This window comes from Temnothorax longispinosus, chromosome 2 (assembly GCF_030848805.1).
Source record: "Temnothorax longispinosus isolate EJ_2023e chromosome 2, Tlon_JGU_v1, whole genome shotgun sequence".
Classification (NCBI taxonomy): Eukaryota; Metazoa; Arthropoda; class Insecta; order Hymenoptera; family Formicidae; genus Temnothorax; species Temnothorax longispinosus.
The window spans coordinates 18,719,458-18,736,598 of record NC_092359.1 but is presented as its reverse complement, the minus strand read 5'-3'; the positions used below and the strand labels follow the sequence as shown (position 1 = coordinate 18,736,598).

Here is a 17,141-nt window from a genome sequence, read left to right as displayed (position 1 = left end):
TAAGCATACAATATACTTTCATCTTTTATTTGAGCGCTTATATTCAATCGTACGGTGAGTCCATCCTTCTTATTTGAGATCTTCCGTAAGAATTGTCCATATTTCATCTTTCAATTCAAGATGGCTGACATGGGTATACAGAGCCCTTAAGATTACATCTAGTTACAACAATTACTTTATTATATTATAATTATAACTTTGAGTAAATATAATTCTTATGAAGTTCTTTTTGCACAGACATCCTGAACTACAAGAATTCGAACACGCGAATTCTTATAGAATTAAATTCGATTACTTGTGCTATCTGGGATAAGAATTATAAGATATTTTTAGAGAACCATTATCTATCCAAAATTATCGATGTAAAAATTGAATACATGCACAATACGATACTTTCAGATGTAAAATTCAAATTGAATATGAAACAATAAGACCAAACTCTCCTGCACTATTCTAACACCTGCGCAAACCGCTGATGCGGTTTATATCCTTTCCTATTGTCTAACAACAACAACAAGGTATACTGGCTAAACAGTGATATTTTTCAACATGAATGTAGAATGTATAAAAGTCCAATTTTGTTCAGCTAATATGTTCTACAGCATGTTTTCCTTGCCAAGACATCTCATCTGTCAAATTTGCATACTCTGCCGCTGGTTTCTAGCGTCCATGAAATAATTAAATAGAAACCAGCGGCAGCGTCAAGAAAATGTAGTGGAGGAAAAAGTTTAGACCGTCTCAGCTTTTTAGCGTACCACAAAATTCAACGGAACATTTTTCCCCACTACATTTTCTTGACGCTGCCGCTGGCAACGGAATTTCTAGCGTTCATGAAATTGCACCTGAACGGACCCAAAGTTTCCGTTGAGCGGAAGAGAGAGAGAGAGAGAGCTCCATGATAGAAAGAGAAAGAAGATGGCAGATGTGCGTGGAGTGACCTGCGTGACCGTCCAGGCGCTCGCTGCGTATGGAAGGAAAGGTCGGGATAGATCGGATAGATCGAGGATAGTCGAGGTATCTTCTCGCCTAGCTGTTGAAGAGTGCGGACGTACAGTCGAGTGCGGTCTTAGAGTATTCTAGATAGCGTAAGTGTAGCGAACGTAAGCAATTTAACTTTGCAATTTCTTTTTTTGTTGAACATGTTATAACGTGTATCGGAAAATGAGATAAAAGATACATTGAGTATAAGATAAAAAATACATTTCGGAAAATCTTAAACCCATATCCTGCCTCTCTCCTCCTTCTCCCTTACTTACTTACTTATATATATATATATATATATATATATATATATATATTCACCCTTTGCCTTCACCTACTCCTTCTCTTCCTCTCTTCCAATCCTTCCCTTGCTCTCCCGGGTGCCTCTCTTCAGCTTTTCCACGTCCCGTCTCTCAAGTTCGCTCCTCGCCTTACTTTCCGCCACGTGCGTTTGCCATGCGCTCACCTCGTTCACATCGACCCGGGAAGTCAAACTACGGGAGTTCGGGTGACGACCAAGATTTCTTGGACGAGGCACATATTACTGGATTCCATTTTGCGTGTCGCCCTAGAAGGTTCTGGTTAGGTCTCTTCTCTTCGGGAGCAGCGGATCGGTTGCTGGTCTCGAGTCGAAGTGTCTTCTTTCGCCGCGGCGCCGATTTTTATAAAGGGGTCGATAGATTCGGTGAAGAAGCCGATCCTCGTGCGAGCCACGCGGCGGTCGGAGCAGTGCAGATGAATTACGCGCGCTCGCACTCGGCGGAGAGCGGAGATCGGCTCCCGTCGGCCGCAAACGCTCGCGCACACGATAATTTTGAGCGAATTAAAAAAGGTGGGCGCACCGCGCCCTATCCTCGCCCGACGGATGATCGGGCGGCATCCGGCGGATGTTAGCCGGGAGACGATGCGTTGACAAGGGTGCATCGTTACAAAAGAAATAAATACATCTATATTTCATAAAAAAAGAATATGTTACAATGCAGAATATTGAGATAAAAATTAAAATATATAAAATAATTATTTGTTAACAATTTATTCGTAATATTCTATAATAATAGTATAATTTGTTAATAGAAAAGTAAAGAAATTATAGTTTCAGTGAAAATTAATGTTTTTAAAAATAGATGCTATATATGGATGTACACTATTCTCTGTAGAACAAGATTTGCAATGTATTGTTAATTAAAATCTTTAGTTAACTAAAAATCTATAGTTTACATTACGTAATACACATGCAGACAATAGTGTCAGTATTAGCAATGTGAATAGAAGGGAGATGAATTTAGATTATATAATCTTTTTGCTATAATTACAAATATATCATATTATAATGCATTTTAGCATATGCTACAAAAGCAAGGTTTATTATTCTCCATATTTTTGGTTTTCTTTCAGAGAGAAAATATGGCATCCAATTACCAATCTTTACATGGTGAGAGTTGTGGTCGATATCCTTATATCGGCAGAAAATCCGTGGGAGAAGAGGATATTAGAGTTGACTTCATCTATCAATTTGTGAAGAAAAGATACGTTAAGATCCACTTTAATCAAAGTATATTTTATACTGCCCCTGACATAATTGGACCATCCAAATTTTCAAACTATGAAGAACCATTTCAGGTAATTATTTAAATAGAAATATTTAAGGTGATCCTAAAGCCGTGATTCTAGCCGGTTTTTGTCGGTTTTTTTCTTAGCACTAATCTTTTAATTGGCTTTATAGAAATGCAAAATTCTTGTCTAGAATTAAAGTACGCATCAAAATCTAGGTCATGGTGGTCGAATTTATATGTAGTGGTCGTCACGTATAACAAAAAATATTAATTTTTTTTCGTTTTTGATATAAATTTAAGGTCGATAAAATCTAGGTCATGGTGGTCGAATTTATATCGAAAACGAAAAAAAATTAATATCTTTTGTTATATACGTGTGACGACCACCACATATAAATTCGACCACCATGACCTAGATTTTGATGCGTACTTTAATTCTAGACAAGAATTTTGCATTTCTATAAAGCCAATTAAAAGATTAGTGCTAAGAAAAAAACTGAAAAAAACCGGTTAGGATCACGGCTTTAATGAATTTCTCTCCGTGACTTTAACTTTGACATATGTAGCCAAGATCACTCTTCTGAATAACATTCCAAAGATTTAGCCGTCGCTATTGATTAAAAAGTTATTAACAAAAGATATAAATAGAATATAGATTTCTTTAACACCGTATAGATAAAACTCTAGTACGTAATAAGCATGTATAGTATAACGAGGTTTTTATATATAAACTTATACATAAGAAGGAAGAAGCTGAATCCTTCTTCCGCCCACATGTATACTGTCTATAAACAAATATCAGCAAATTGACTTTCCTTAATTAGCACTATTATATTTCTCAAACTTTTTTGTTAATAACGTTTTAATAAATAACGAACGACGGCTAAAACCTTTGAAAGGTTATTCAGGAGAGTGCTCCCTATAATATATATGTCAAGGTCAACGTCGTAGAAGGTTGCTCCTTTAAACTAAATAAATATCCTATTTTATTCTTCGTGTTTCAATGGAGAAACATATTTCATAGTATGTGTATTATCCGTTATATTGTCCTGTACAAAGTAATCGGAATCTAAATTTATATGCTACAAGATTTTTTCTACTATTTGATACATTTTAACTTTTCAAAACAGAAATTGAATCGATGGAATAATGATATCGACATTTCAATAACTCCGTGGCAATACCAAGAATCCATGATAATTTATCATAGAATACTATGGCCGCCATGGCATTATCCTAGAAGACCGATCGGAAATAATTATATTGGTATGTGATACCTGAATTCACAAGTAAGATATTGTTAAAGAAGATATCGAGTTTCATGAAGCTGTATATCCAATCAGAGTTTCTATATACGAAATGTCACGAAACAATCCTGGAGACGTAATTCAAATTTCGGCTCAAGATGATTCTAATAATGAGTGGTTTAAATTGTGGGAAGCTGATTATAAGTCTGAGATTGTACCCCCGACATCAAGATTATTTTCTCCATCCTTATCACACCCGCGTGACTTTAAAACGAAAATGCTAAGACTATTTTTTAGAAACTACAGAGATACAGCTTTCGGTGAAATACCTCCTTACACAAAGGTAGACGCTGTGACGCTTATCGGTACATCAGAGTTGGTTCGTCCTAGAAATTATAAGAAGAGTTTAACTAATCTGTTAAAGGAAATTAACTGCATGTACTTTCCACACCATGAGGATATTCATAATTTAACAGCAGATTTCAAAAATGCACACTAGGATATAGATTATCTGCAACGACATTTTTCTGAATATTGCATTATAATGGAATATTGTAAGGATGGAAGGTATTATTATCAACATTAAGTAATATTAAAATCTCTTTATTCTGTTAATAATAAAAATGAATTTGTTCCGATGTTATTTGCAGCTACATAAGAAGGGTTTCTAAGAGGAGTATTTTGAGAGAGAATTTGATGCACAAAAATGTATCTCTGGAGGTAATTCGTCATTCGAATTGTGCAAAACGTATAATACTCTCTTCGGATGAATCCAAGGAGCTATCACGTTGCAATATATCTGACCTTCCTGTAAAGTATTCTAAGAAGCCTATTTTTTATAATATTTATTGCAATATCATATCGTGTATTGAAGTTTTATATTTTATCTTTGCAGGATGAAATACTACTAATAATATTAAAAAACTTGAATCTGATGACGTTGTTACACAGCTTGAATTATGTAAATAGACGCTTCAATGATTTGATACGAGACCCTCGACTCTATACACGTTTGAATATACACTGTTCACCTTCCGAAGAGAACCGTTTTTACCTAGATATGGCAAGACGCGATATGACCAAGATATTTTGTTACTTTACACCTAGATGTAAATATTTGCAGCAGTTAGATCTTACAAAAAGCATATTTAGTGTTGAGAATTTTAACAACTTTCTTGATAATTGTGGCGGGCGGTTAACGCACTTAAAATTAGAATACTGCCGTTCTATCAATAACCTTGCCCTACTTAAAATTTCAGAGATATGTGTAAATTTGAAAGGTATGTATATACGTATAAAGTATATGAAACATGTGATTGTTGAGATTATTGGTAAATTGTATATGCTCAACACATATCTCTTTTTAGAATTGAATCTAGATTGTTGTGATGGCATAAAGGACGAAGGATTTTCGTATCTCGAGAAATTAAATAGTTTGGAACACTTAAGCCTTCGTCGTACACTTATAAAAGCTGAACGTTTTTACAAAATACTGCAAAAAAATCAACGGATGCGTGAGGTCAATTTTGAACAATTCTATTTTTTATTTTCCGTACAACCGCAACCGAGACCGCAACACAGTTTATGAGATTGTGTCCTAACTTGGAAGTAATACGTTTAGACGACCGTATTAATTATACATCGCAGGATATTGACGTTCTCGCTGACTGTAAGAATGTACGAAAAGTGTATTTTCCCAGGTAAGTGTGTGCTTCTTAATTTTCTTTAAATACATGTTTACTATATTTTTATTGAAATTTGTATTTGCTTCTCTTGCATTTTGAGGATCTTGAAAATGTTACATTAATTTTCTTTGTGCTTCTTCATAGAGAAAGTTGTGTTTCTTGTAAAAAGGAGTTCTTTAACTTTATAAAAATTTTGAATGTTTTGAGAAATGTCCGTGGTAGCTCTAACTTCCGCAAATTTTGAGATATTGAGCTATTTATAATTCCATTATATTCTTCAGTCCTTTCTACCCTTATTTCATATATAATTCTTTAAGATTTGGTTGATTATACCTAGCTTTATACGCGATCAAAAGTCCATATGCGGAGTCCATATATAAACTGTATAGCCTGAACTCCAAAGTCAACTTCAATTTGACATTGCGTCGATTGTAAAACCCCACTTGTGCTAAGCTGATCTTCTATCAATTCATAAAAAAATTAAACTTAAAATTTGAAAAAAAGTGTGCAAATTAGGAACTCGCTTCCTCATTATTACAGATCGATCGCTACCATTGCTCCTATTTTATTTAGTTCATAAAACTTTCTCTATGAGGGAGCTAAACTAATAAATACTAATAATAATTATGCATCAAGCAAAATACAAGCTTCCTCATAAAAGAAAGTTTTATGAGCGAAATAAAATGTTAAATTGCTCTGAATAGGAGCAATGGTAGTAATCTGTAATAACGAGGAAATTTCTAATTTGCACACTTTTTGTAATTGCAATACTATAATAATTATATGATTTTTGTTACAGATTCCTGTAACCTCCAATCGCTGATGGCTTGCACAGATTACTTTCTTCCTGGCAATGCCTGGAATTAGTTACTTTAAGCTGTATTGTTCTCACTGATCAAAATTTGAAATTATTAACGCAGTGCAAAAACTTAAAACAGTTACAACTTTATTGGGTGAAACTTGTTACACCTGATAAGTGTTTTACTATTTTGGAACAATGCCCAAAACTGCAAGAGTTTCATCTCTTATCCTGTAACATTGACGATTGTTTCGTTAACGAATGGAAGGAAAGATATCCGCATGTGTCCATCTATACACTTGAATGATAATTTTAATAGTTTTGTTAACTCTTTTGGGATATATATATATATACATATATTATATATGTAGCAATTTACTTTTGAAAAATTATCTAGCGAACTAGATTGTAAAAGAAGTTAATGCCTAATAAAAACGAGACATCCACATTTATTTATAATTTATTTTCGAACAGTTTTATCTTCTTTTTTCTTTTTTGTAATTTGACTCTTTTGGCAGATGGTCATTTTTTTGCTTGAAATAGTCGTTTAGCGAAATATTAAGGCAAACTATATTAAATTTTGTAGGTAATCGAAAGAAGTAAAATCGCATTATAACTAAGTATATATTTGCTGGAGTACTGTTTATTTCTTCGGCGTGAAATGTATGAGTACTTCCTCGCATGGTCGCAAAATGAGAGTACCGCCGTACTCAATCGTGTCGAACGTTTTCACACTCTTTATCCTCCACTTTCTCAGAATAGCAGCCAACATGATTTTCTCTTCGAGTAGAGCGAATCTCTGACCTATACAGTTTCTCGGTCCAGCGCTGAACGGAACGTAGGCATACGGATTCCTATCCTTTGAGTTTTCTGGAAGGAAGCGGTCCGGATCAAACTTCATTGGATCCGGCCAAACTTTTGGGTTTCGGTGTGCTAATAGGATTGCCAATGTGACCGAGATACCTTTCGGAAGTGTATAATTATCTAAAATAGAAAAAATAAATTAATATATAGCCTGTATTTGCTTATAAAACGTTACATTGACTATCTTTGTCAATATAAAGTTTATATGATCTAAAATTAGACCGACTTTTAACATTAAAATATCGATCTTTAGATAAATTGCTTTAATTTTTATTTGTTTAGTTTTTAATAAATAATAATAATATTTAATAAATACTAATCCTTAAAAAATATAATCCTCCAAAAACATTTCTCGCATCGTTACATTTCAACTGCCTTGTAAATGAATTTACATATTAGTAAATTCTTCAAAATTCTTTATTTAATTGGTACATAAATGTCCTACCTAATTTTACATTTTCCGTTAGTTTCCTCGTGATAAAAGGTACACTTGGAAATAATCGGAGTGTCTCCTTTATGACTCTTTCGAGATACTTCAATTGCGACAGCTCCTTTACACTGGCTGGCGTATCTGAATCTCCGAAAATCTCATCGAGTTCTTCGTGAACTTTTTCCTGGTGTTCGAGATTATTACCCAAAAGAAAGAGTGCCCAAGTCATCGCAACCGCTGTTGTGTCATGTCCCTATTTATCATTTACATATTATTTTACACGTACTTATACTAGATACGTTATCGATAATAAGAAAAATATTTATAATAAGAAAATCAAAAGATGTTGATTTCGAACATTTTACCTCAAACATGAACGTGTCGACTTGCGCTCTCAACTCATCATCGGTCAAGGGAGTGTCGTCTTTCGCATTCTGGTCTAACAACAGATCCAGGAACGCTTTCCTCTTTCGCTTACCTGATGTAAAAAATTTCCTTACATAAAGAATATTTAAATGCTAGTAGAAATATGCATAATGTATAATTATAATTTACAATCACACCTATATCTAATTCATTGTCCTCATTTTCGTGTTCTGTGTAGCCATTTTGTAATTGTCGTTCAGCCTTTTTCTTATTTATCACCTAGAATTTATCGATGTTTGTCGTAAATGTAAAAATTTTTTTAACGGAATAATATAAAAAATTTAGTGAAACTCTCTGACACTATTTTAACCTTCTAAATACATATTGTTAGAGTTTCTGCAACATACCCCTTTCGTGAAGCCATGCAATATATCAATTGCTGATTTAAATCCTTTTCCTACAGGCAAGGAATAGTACAACCAATCAGGCCAATACCACGGTGCAAATACTCGATTCATTATTAACGTGGAGGCTCTGAAAATTCAATTAACATTTAATTCACGTACATTACATATGTAATTAATGATTAAAGTCCACCGGTAATTCTTAACATTATTAAGTAATAAACTTTTAACTGTTTCACTAATAATAGCAGTAGAAGATTTTTGGAAACTGACTTGTCTACTGTTGAATGATACTTCGTTACGGTTTCTTGAGCACGTATATTCACACCCATTGCCGTTTCTACAAGATAACAATTGATATTATTAATGACTCTTTTATCACATCACTTATATAAAGCTAAAATTAAACTCAATACTTGTTACTTGTAAATAGTACAACAATATTACTACAAGATCTTTGTTTTATTAGTAAAATAGAAAAATCTTGCTAAATAAATTTGTTGATAAGAACACAAATTTACTGCCGATATAAAATAATTTCTTCCCAGATAGCATGCATGTTGCATAAGACGTCTTTAAAATGTTTTTAGATTTAAAGGTGTCTTAAAGATATCTTTACAACGTCTTATGCAACATGCATACTATCGGTGTTCTTGGCATTTTATTATTATTGCTTTGGTGATACAATAAGAATAACATACAAATATTTACTATTGTACAGTGAAATAATTTGCAGATTCAACAAAATTAATATCGATAAATTTAAATTATTATTTTTACTAATTTATAATTTTTTTTTCTTACTCTTCATAAAATAATTGATAAAATTAGCTGCAGCGTAAAATATATGTGTTAATAAACGTTTTTTTTCGCAAAAAATATTGTAATTATATGTCTATTGTATATTGTAATTGAAAATATACATTACCACAGATAACATCGAGAGCAGCATTGACAATAAGAGGGAAAACATCAACGGCTTTCCCTGAATCTTTTTCTATCTCTCTTTCGAGACACTTTATTAGGATCTCTGCTTTTTCAGACAATACCATAGCAAATTGATCTAATATTCTAAAATGGAACGTTGGCCCAATGAGTTTTCTATCGTGGAACCATTGTTTACCTAAAACAGCATTAAAATGTGATATAATTATGTTGTAAAAATCGCAAAAGATAAAAGCAGCTACAAAATTAGGTAAAAAGATACATTGTTATCGCTTTAATTTTTAAAGTAATAGAGCAATCTCTTATTTTTCCTGTATATCAGTACACGATAATTAGTAAAGTAAATAAGAAAACCATTCACACAAAAAACTATTGCACAATGTTGTGGCAAACAACGTAAATAGTCAATATATATGTAAATCAATAGAGTCATAAATTTAAATAATATTTAGATAGACACATGTTCTAAAATATATTATTTCTTAATTGTGTTGAGGCACATATATCTGTGATAAAACTTGTTTTGTTTTTTTACACAGCTTATCTAACCGTAAATGACCAAACATGTTAAAAGGGTAGCCTGGTCAAACGCTCGAAAAAAAAGTAATTTTTTAAAATTGTTGTATTCAGAATCTACAATTGTAATCAATTTAAAACTTTTTTGCACACTAGTATAACTCTTAGACAATACAGAAAAATTGTATTCATGAGAAAAAAAATTATTTAAACAAAAAATATAGCAGATCTTGTTGAGCGCTTTTAATTCGAAGCACCAAATCGGCGCAGCGTACAGTCTCTGGGTCGCAAAAATGATCCAATCTGAAAATTTCAAATGATTTTGAAATCTATATACTCACATTTTCTATATGAATAGGCGCAAAATTTAAAAAAATTTCAAGTTTTACAGCAATTTAAAAAAGAAAGCCGATTTTTTGCATAAAAGAGTCGGTAAAAATAGCCAATAAAATTTTTTTAAACAATTTTTATAAAATAATTTTCTATTTATATAGAAGATAATTATGTATTTTCAAAGTATGTTAAGTTTCAAGTCAATCCGTTTATTAGTTTTTGAGTAATCATGCACGCCAATTTCAAAAACATGTTATCGAGAAAAACGGTTTTAAAGTTTTCGGTACATATATGAAAAAAAGTTAAATAAAGAATTTTTTGGGAACTTACGGCTTTAGGTCAGTCAATCGACAATTCCTGCACCATATAGTACGCCCTCAAACTTCCTCAAACAATTATAATTACTGTACATCTTGTTACCTGAGCGGCAACTGCGTGCTCACATACCTGCTCGGAAAAAGGCTCGGTCGGTGGACTAACCGTTCGAAATTCGAAAAACCAAATATAGCCCCGTATTCTACAGATGTTAGGAAGTATTTTAAGCAAAAAAAAAAAGACTTTTTTGACCAAGCTACCCCCTTTAAGTATAGCAAATAAGCTGCAATTTATTTTTAATAAAACTTGAAATGCATAAAAAAAGGTATGTGATGATTTTGTTGAGTCTACCTGTAGAGGTCAGAAGTCCGTTGGCCAACCAAGGTCTGAGCATATCATACTCTTCTCCTTTTGTGATATTTACGGTGCTAGGAAAAACTTGCTGTAAATATTGGTAAAAGATATAATCCAACAATATTCGAAGAAAATATACAACATATTTTTTACTGACATAAGGTACTTAATGCTATTGCAACGAATTTAGTCAGTTATGTAGATTTATTGATATATAACTACTAATTCCATTTATCAAAAGCAGTTTTGCTGAATCTGTCAATTAATTATTAATTTTTTTAATTTATTTTGTTATAAAAATTAAATATTTATTTTGCTGTGACAATTTTTCTTGATAATAAATCAGATTGGTAAAGATAAACTATAGTATTTCAGAAAAAAATTTAAATTTTTTTAAACAAATTTACTCGGCGAAATATTTAACATTTTCCATTGTTTCCTCACTAACAAGACAAGTATATATTTACAATATACCGAATAATTGATTTTATAATAACGAGATTTGATTACGCATTGAATACACAATGGCAGCGATAAAAAGATCTTGCTACAACAATCTATTTTCTCCTTCTAATCTCTATTATTATATTAAGATATCACTAAAAATAAATTTATGAATGCACGCTTAAAATGCTCAACATTATGCGAATGGTCGAGAATTCTTTATACTATTATATAAAAAGATAATTTCCTCAAGATATTCACGACAATCTTTATAATACTTCAATCACTCAACACTTATATATGTATAATACAGAAAATAACAGATGATATTTTAGCAAATTGATTTTATTGTTTACCTCTAAATGTTCTGGTTTATACATATAAATCATAGGTTTGTTTACAAGCCAGTATATAAATATTTCTTCTTTACACTTTTCCATACTTGATATTAAGTATTTCACGCCCCCTAGTAATTAAAGTTATTAATTATTACATTTTTAATTTATTAATACCATCAATTTAATTATTATATAAATTTTAAATATTTTAATATTAAACTTTTTATTTTAAACCGTGTAAGAATATACGAATAACACTTATATAAAAGGATAATGATAAAATTTTATACATAAAGTTCTTTACCATAGTGCGACAGCCTCGCTAACTTAATCGCCACACCAACGATAGGATATGCGTCGATTTGGGGAAAGTTTTTAAATTTCTGTCGAACAGTATACTGCTGATGCAGAAAAATCGCGAAAATCAAAACAACAATGCATAGTGCCAAAAGGATATCCATTCTCCTAACAGTCGTATCTGCGAACACATCAAATATTTTAAATTACTAAGTAAACTCGTACGTTATTTGTCATTAAATATTAAAACGGAATTATATTAATATCACACCGAAAAAAATAGTAATGGTACTGATTGTGAGTAAAAATATCTTTCATCTATGCATAGATACTTTTGATTGCGATAAAATTGATACCATATCAGGAATACATTCCGTTGCAATAATATTTGCCAACAGAACAGCTGTCAACAAAAACGATCAGTAGAAAATTTATATCGATTATATCAATGCAATTTTTAGCAACATTTACTAGTAGATTTATAAATCAAATGATTCAACAACAAATTTTCTATTATTATATTTTGACGCTGTATTTTATTGAAATTTCAATAAAAACTTGCTATTTGACGCAATAATAATCTTTTTTAATACTAAAAAAATTAAATATACGTTGTTTATTAGATTTCAAATTTAATGACTGAATAACACGCGTTACAAATACTAGACATCGCAATTACAGAATCAAATAGCTAATTCTATAGTAAAATTAATTACGACGCCTTGGAACATTTATATTGCTATACTTATTAGTTCAATTTTGAGTTAGAAAAATATAAAATATTTCTAAATTTTTTTGCTAAATCGGACAAAGAAACATCACTTTTTTTATACAAAATAATATTTTCCTAAAAATTTAATGCATCTTGAATTTAGTTATAGCATGTGTTTAAAGAGAAATCACACTTTAAACATTGCGATTTATTTTATTCTTTAAAAAGAATGAGAACCAAAACTGAAAATCTTAACAAATATTGAGCTAATACAGTTGTGGTATACAATTAATAATCTATTATCTATAGAACGGATTTCGTTTCGACATTTTTATAATTACTGTGATTTTAATTTTTTGTATTACGTAACACATAAATTTTTTATACATAAAATTCTCTCTTGAATTGTGATACAAATTATAAATCGCCAGAAGCTGGCTTAAACAACCACAATAACTGTTTATTTTATTTCACTTACCAGAACCGATATTTTAATAACTTATAATACTTATTATTAGAAAATATAAACTTTCAGTACTTACCGTCCGTCACGTCGGCAGAATAATACGCCTATAATTCCTGCAATAGGGAAGATTACAGGATCTGCTGCCTCTCACCTCAATTCAAAATTTGATCGTGCAATGAGAATGCGAAATCCATACACTGAGAGACCCAATTAGTTGACAGAACCAAAATTTTTTTGTTGGCAATTTTGTTTCGTTGAATTAAATTAATTGAGTCCTGCAAATAATTAGGTTGTTTAGAGAAACCAACTTCTTTTTTGTTGGAAAGTATTTTGTTCCCTTAACAAATATTATCTAAATTCGTGTTGTTTGAAACAAAAATTATTGTTGTAGTTGCGATTCGTAGATAATTCGTAGCAAAACAAATTATTTTTCTCCGTATAACACAATAATTTACTTTGTTCGTTTAAACAAATAGTCCGCGTATTAGGTTGTAGCCGAATTAGATCTTTTGTTTTTTGAACAAAATATTTGGTTTCACGTACATATTTTTGCAACCTAATTATTTTGTTCGTCCAACAAAAGTGTTTGTTTGCTTATATAGAAACAAATAACTTATGGTGTGTCTACCAAAATTTGGTTATTCCAGCCAAATGGGTTTTTCAGTGCATCTTGAGCTTTTTATCTCGCGTTATTCGACTCTATGTAATGATAAACACTCGTGCGACAATTGGATAATCAAACCGAATATTGTCTTTTATTCGAGTTCTGCAGTTTCTCTGACGTTTTGAAAAAGTGTTGACGCAAAAGGTGCTTTTATAAGCGACGAGATAGAACAGAGGCAAAACAAAATTTGCATTTGACAATGCGATAACGTGCATGCTAAGACACTATGTATATCAAACTACAACGAAGGCTATTCTTGACCGAGATAATGTGATTTCTATTTTTATCGCGTCACGAGGTATAATGCACGTATATGTAACTTTATTTTTGTGATTATCTTCATCTTAATCACCTTCATCACACGTAATTGTAATAGTTTCCTGCAAAACCTGTTATGTAAATACTTCGTTCTCTCCCCTCTTTTTTGCGTACATCACGGACAGTAATTAATTTATATGAATTAATGATATAAGGCGATGATGTATGACGTTCCAATTACACAAATGTTTATTCTTGGTTCGGTTTTTTAGCAGAAGATATTTTACCGTCGCGCGATTGTTTTCACACTGTTTATTTGAATTAAATTAATTCCAGACTCTTTTAATATACTCGCCGTTTTATTAAGATATATGTTACTATTAATAAAAAAAAAACTAGTTTCTCAATGTCATCTAAATGTCACATGTGTGACATTTATTTAATAAAATAATTGCAACGATTGTAATAATTGCGCAATTATCGTGACACGAGCTGACAAACATTGAAAATATTTTTGTTGTTGATATAGCAAGAGAATATGCAAATTGTCATAATAAAAATGTAGATATAAAGAAATTTCACAATCCGTCCGAAAGTTACGCTTAATTATATCTAAAAAACAAAATTTTAACGCTCAGCATATATATGTTATCAATAATCGTGTATTATGCTTGGAGTAAGTTTTGATTTTTTGTCGCTTAACTTACACGTTCAGTATCATTAACATTCCATGGCGTGACATCGGGTACATTTTTTATAAGTATTACCTTTAATAATATAAGCAGACCAATTATGAGGACCAATCGCGTATATAAAAGTTTTTCAGTTTCGAAGATCATTGCCTGCGTTAAACTTGAAATAGTACAAAACTCTGTTCTCGAATGCAAGTTTCCTTTTACGAGTAAAAACAACTCCTGACGCGTTTTACAAGCTTAAAAAAATCTCCGAACGAAGTAACTTTATCTTTATTAAAGATTGTACAGTATGTTTGGGTTAAATTGCAACCGCGGTATCGCAAACGTTCATTTACGTGAGCGTGATTAGGCGTTTCAGCTATGAGTCAGTTATCGTATTAACGGGGAGGCTCAATGACGTTACATGTGACGGGCGGCAGAGTAATCGGCATGATCGATGGTAGACAAGTGAGCAAGAATTCTCCAGGAGGTCGATTCTGTATTTTGAGACGAGGTGAAAATTACAAAAGTGAACAGGTTTACTAGATTTCGACAAATAAAATTGTAGATTCTTTAGTGAATTTCCTCACTTTTGTAATTTTCACCTTGTCCCAAGATACAGAATCGACCCCCAAACCACAGGTGAAGAGCGTCTACGAACAATAATCCAATCAGAACGCCACGATAAGCAGGGGCGCAAAGACATTCGGGAGCCGACCCTGGCTGGCCTTCTGTGGCCAGGGTAACGACCATGTAACTTTTTCCCTTGAGCGGAAACGTGAAAAGTGAAAAGTTTCATGTAACTATCTCTTTCTATTGGTGTTGAATAGAAAAAGATAAACTTTTCACGTTTCCGCTTTAGGGAAAAAGTTACATGATGGCTACTCTAACGAACACGAGCTGAAAATTGCCTGTAACAAGAAGCGTACTTCCGCCACTGAATTCATTCATTCGTAATCCCGAGGAGAATATCGGTCGATCTTTGCTGCGTTCATTATTTTATTCGCGTATCTTCTGCGTGGGAGGCTACTGACTCATTGACAAAACATGGGACACACTTTTTATTTTAAACACGTTATTTGTAGATTATTTCAGCTAATTTACGGAAAAATTATTTTAATCTACTCAAAATAAAATCCCGAGAAAAATATCGATCTTCGCTTCGTTATCTCGTTCGCGCATTATCTATGTGGAAAACAATTGATTAGAGTGACTAGACAAAACATAATGCATTTCAAACACGTCATTTGTTAATGATTCGCGGAAAAGTCATCTTGATTTATACATGAAATAAAATTCTTAATATTCACGTTAAACAACATTCGACCTGATTACGGCGATTGACCGCGATACGGCGAGCATCGCCGCGACAATCGCGACATATCGCCGATAGTCTTTCGCGCGCGAGATTCACTTTTGGACTTTCAGTAACGCGCACGAGCAGAACGTTTCGAACTCCATTTCGCAAAGCGCACTCCGCGCGCGATTCAACCCGCGATTAAAAATCGGTGTAACGCAGTGTTCTCGAGGTACCGTCATGACTCGCTTGCCTGCTCGAGGCGACTTCGACTAATGTCCATTTCTATCAATGTAGATTAACCTTAATCTCGGTTTAATTTACTTTTTATCTCTTTCGTGTTCTAAGAATTAGAAAAAGGTAAAAAGTAAGTCAAACCGAGATTAAAGTTGAAATCTACATCAATAGAAATGGACATATGAGACTTTGCTCGAAACTTGATCAGCGATTCCGCAACTGATAAAATTGCTTAGAGCAAAATTTAAAGCTATATTGATCTATTCTTATTTTCATGTCAAACAACAAAAAATTAAAATTCTGTCTGTGATGACAGAATTTCTCACGGCAGAGTGTCTGCCTAATACAAAATTCGCTGTTTCTAATCTAATTTCTTTTTCCACATGTCGAACAACAACGAATTAATAATTCTGTCTAGAAAGTTTATAATACAACTGCTGGAATTACTTCTGACAAAGTTTCTGACTACGTATAATTTGTTGTCTCCTTTCCTATGTACAAAGACAAGAAAAAATTAATGACTCTATTCATATTCACGATGCAGCGTCATATGACGAGTTAGTCGCCGATTAAGAGAGTTAACCAAAATTGATTGAAATTACCCTCAGTGCTTTTGGTTCGCGATGTTGCAAGCTCATTCCGCGTTCTTGGCCAAGATAAAAGTTGCCGGAACTGCGGATGCATCGTGATTCGAGCGAAAATCTCGGATACAAATCTCGGACAAATAACGCCTGACGCTCCGCATTCTCATACCAGTCGCTAAGTTTACATCGATTTAACTCTTTATTGTAAATCTTATCGCCTCGAAAATACCGCACTAAAAATTTGATTCAATAATTTTTAATTTACAGTAGAACCTTTTTTTACTTATCGCGATATTTCTTTAAATCTTTCGATGAATATCATTTTAATATTTGCAATCAAGAATTTCGAAAAATTTAGGACGAACAGTATAATTAATT

The 17,141-nt window shown here is 32.4% G+C and overlaps 2 protein-coding genes across 5 annotated transcripts; one reads left to right on the top strand and one right to left on the bottom strand.

Moving 5' to 3' along the window:
• The first annotated feature begins 121 nt into the window (after nucleotides 1-121).
• LOC139808835 (uncharacterized) lies at nucleotides 122-6,397 on the top strand. 2 transcript variants are annotated; one of them, XR_011730959.1, is made up of 8 exons: nucleotides 122-1,085; nucleotides 2,377-2,601; nucleotides 3,665-3,800; nucleotides 3,844-4,348; nucleotides 4,432-4,591; nucleotides 4,677-5,061; nucleotides 5,149-5,481; nucleotides 6,266-6,397. XR_011730959.1 is itself a non-coding variant. In XM_071771277.1 (8 exons), exons 2-5 carry the CDS (start codon nucleotides 2,386-2,388, stop codon nucleotides 4,278-4,280), a joined length of 708 nt encoding a protein of 235 aa, XP_071627378.1. In that variant the 5' UTR covers nucleotides 122-1,085; nucleotides 2,377-2,385; the 3' UTR covers nucleotides 4,281-4,348; nucleotides 4,432-4,591; nucleotides 4,677-5,481; nucleotides 6,266-6,397. The 2 variants fall into 2 exon arrangements, 1 of the variants encoding a protein (XP_071627378.1); XM_071771277.1 differs by having other exon boundaries at nucleotides 3,844-4,124; nucleotides 4,206-4,348; nucleotides 4,677-5,481.
• Nucleotides 6,391-17,052, bottom strand: LOC139808833 (cytochrome P450 4C1-like). Of its 3 annotated transcripts, XM_071771273.1 has the most exons (12): nucleotides 13,593-17,052; nucleotides 13,126-13,324; nucleotides 11,879-12,052; nucleotides 11,593-11,702; nucleotides 10,790-10,880; nucleotides 9,258-9,452; nucleotides 8,603-8,669; nucleotides 8,333-8,459; nucleotides 8,123-8,204; nucleotides 7,925-8,037; nucleotides 7,575-7,812; nucleotides 6,391-7,249 (listed from the first exon to the last, which is right to left on the bottom strand). In XM_071771273.1, the coding sequence occupies exons 3-12, from the start codon at nucleotides 12,033-12,035 to the stop codon at nucleotides 6,909-6,911; spliced, it is 1,521 nt and encodes a 506-aa protein (XP_071627374.1). In that variant the 5' UTR covers nucleotides 12,036-12,052; nucleotides 13,126-13,324; nucleotides 13,593-17,052; the 3' UTR covers nucleotides 6,391-6,908. The 3 variants fall into 3 exon arrangements, with proteins under 3 accessions (XP_071627374.1, XP_071627375.1, XP_071627376.1); XM_071771274.1 differs by lacking the exons at nucleotides 13,126-13,324; nucleotides 13,593-17,052 and adding an exon at nucleotides 12,143-12,190; XM_071771275.1 differs by lacking the exons at nucleotides 11,593-11,702; nucleotides 13,126-13,324; nucleotides 13,593-17,052 and having other exon boundaries at nucleotides 11,879-12,018.
• Between the last annotated feature and the right edge of the window lie 89 nt (nucleotides 17,053-17,141).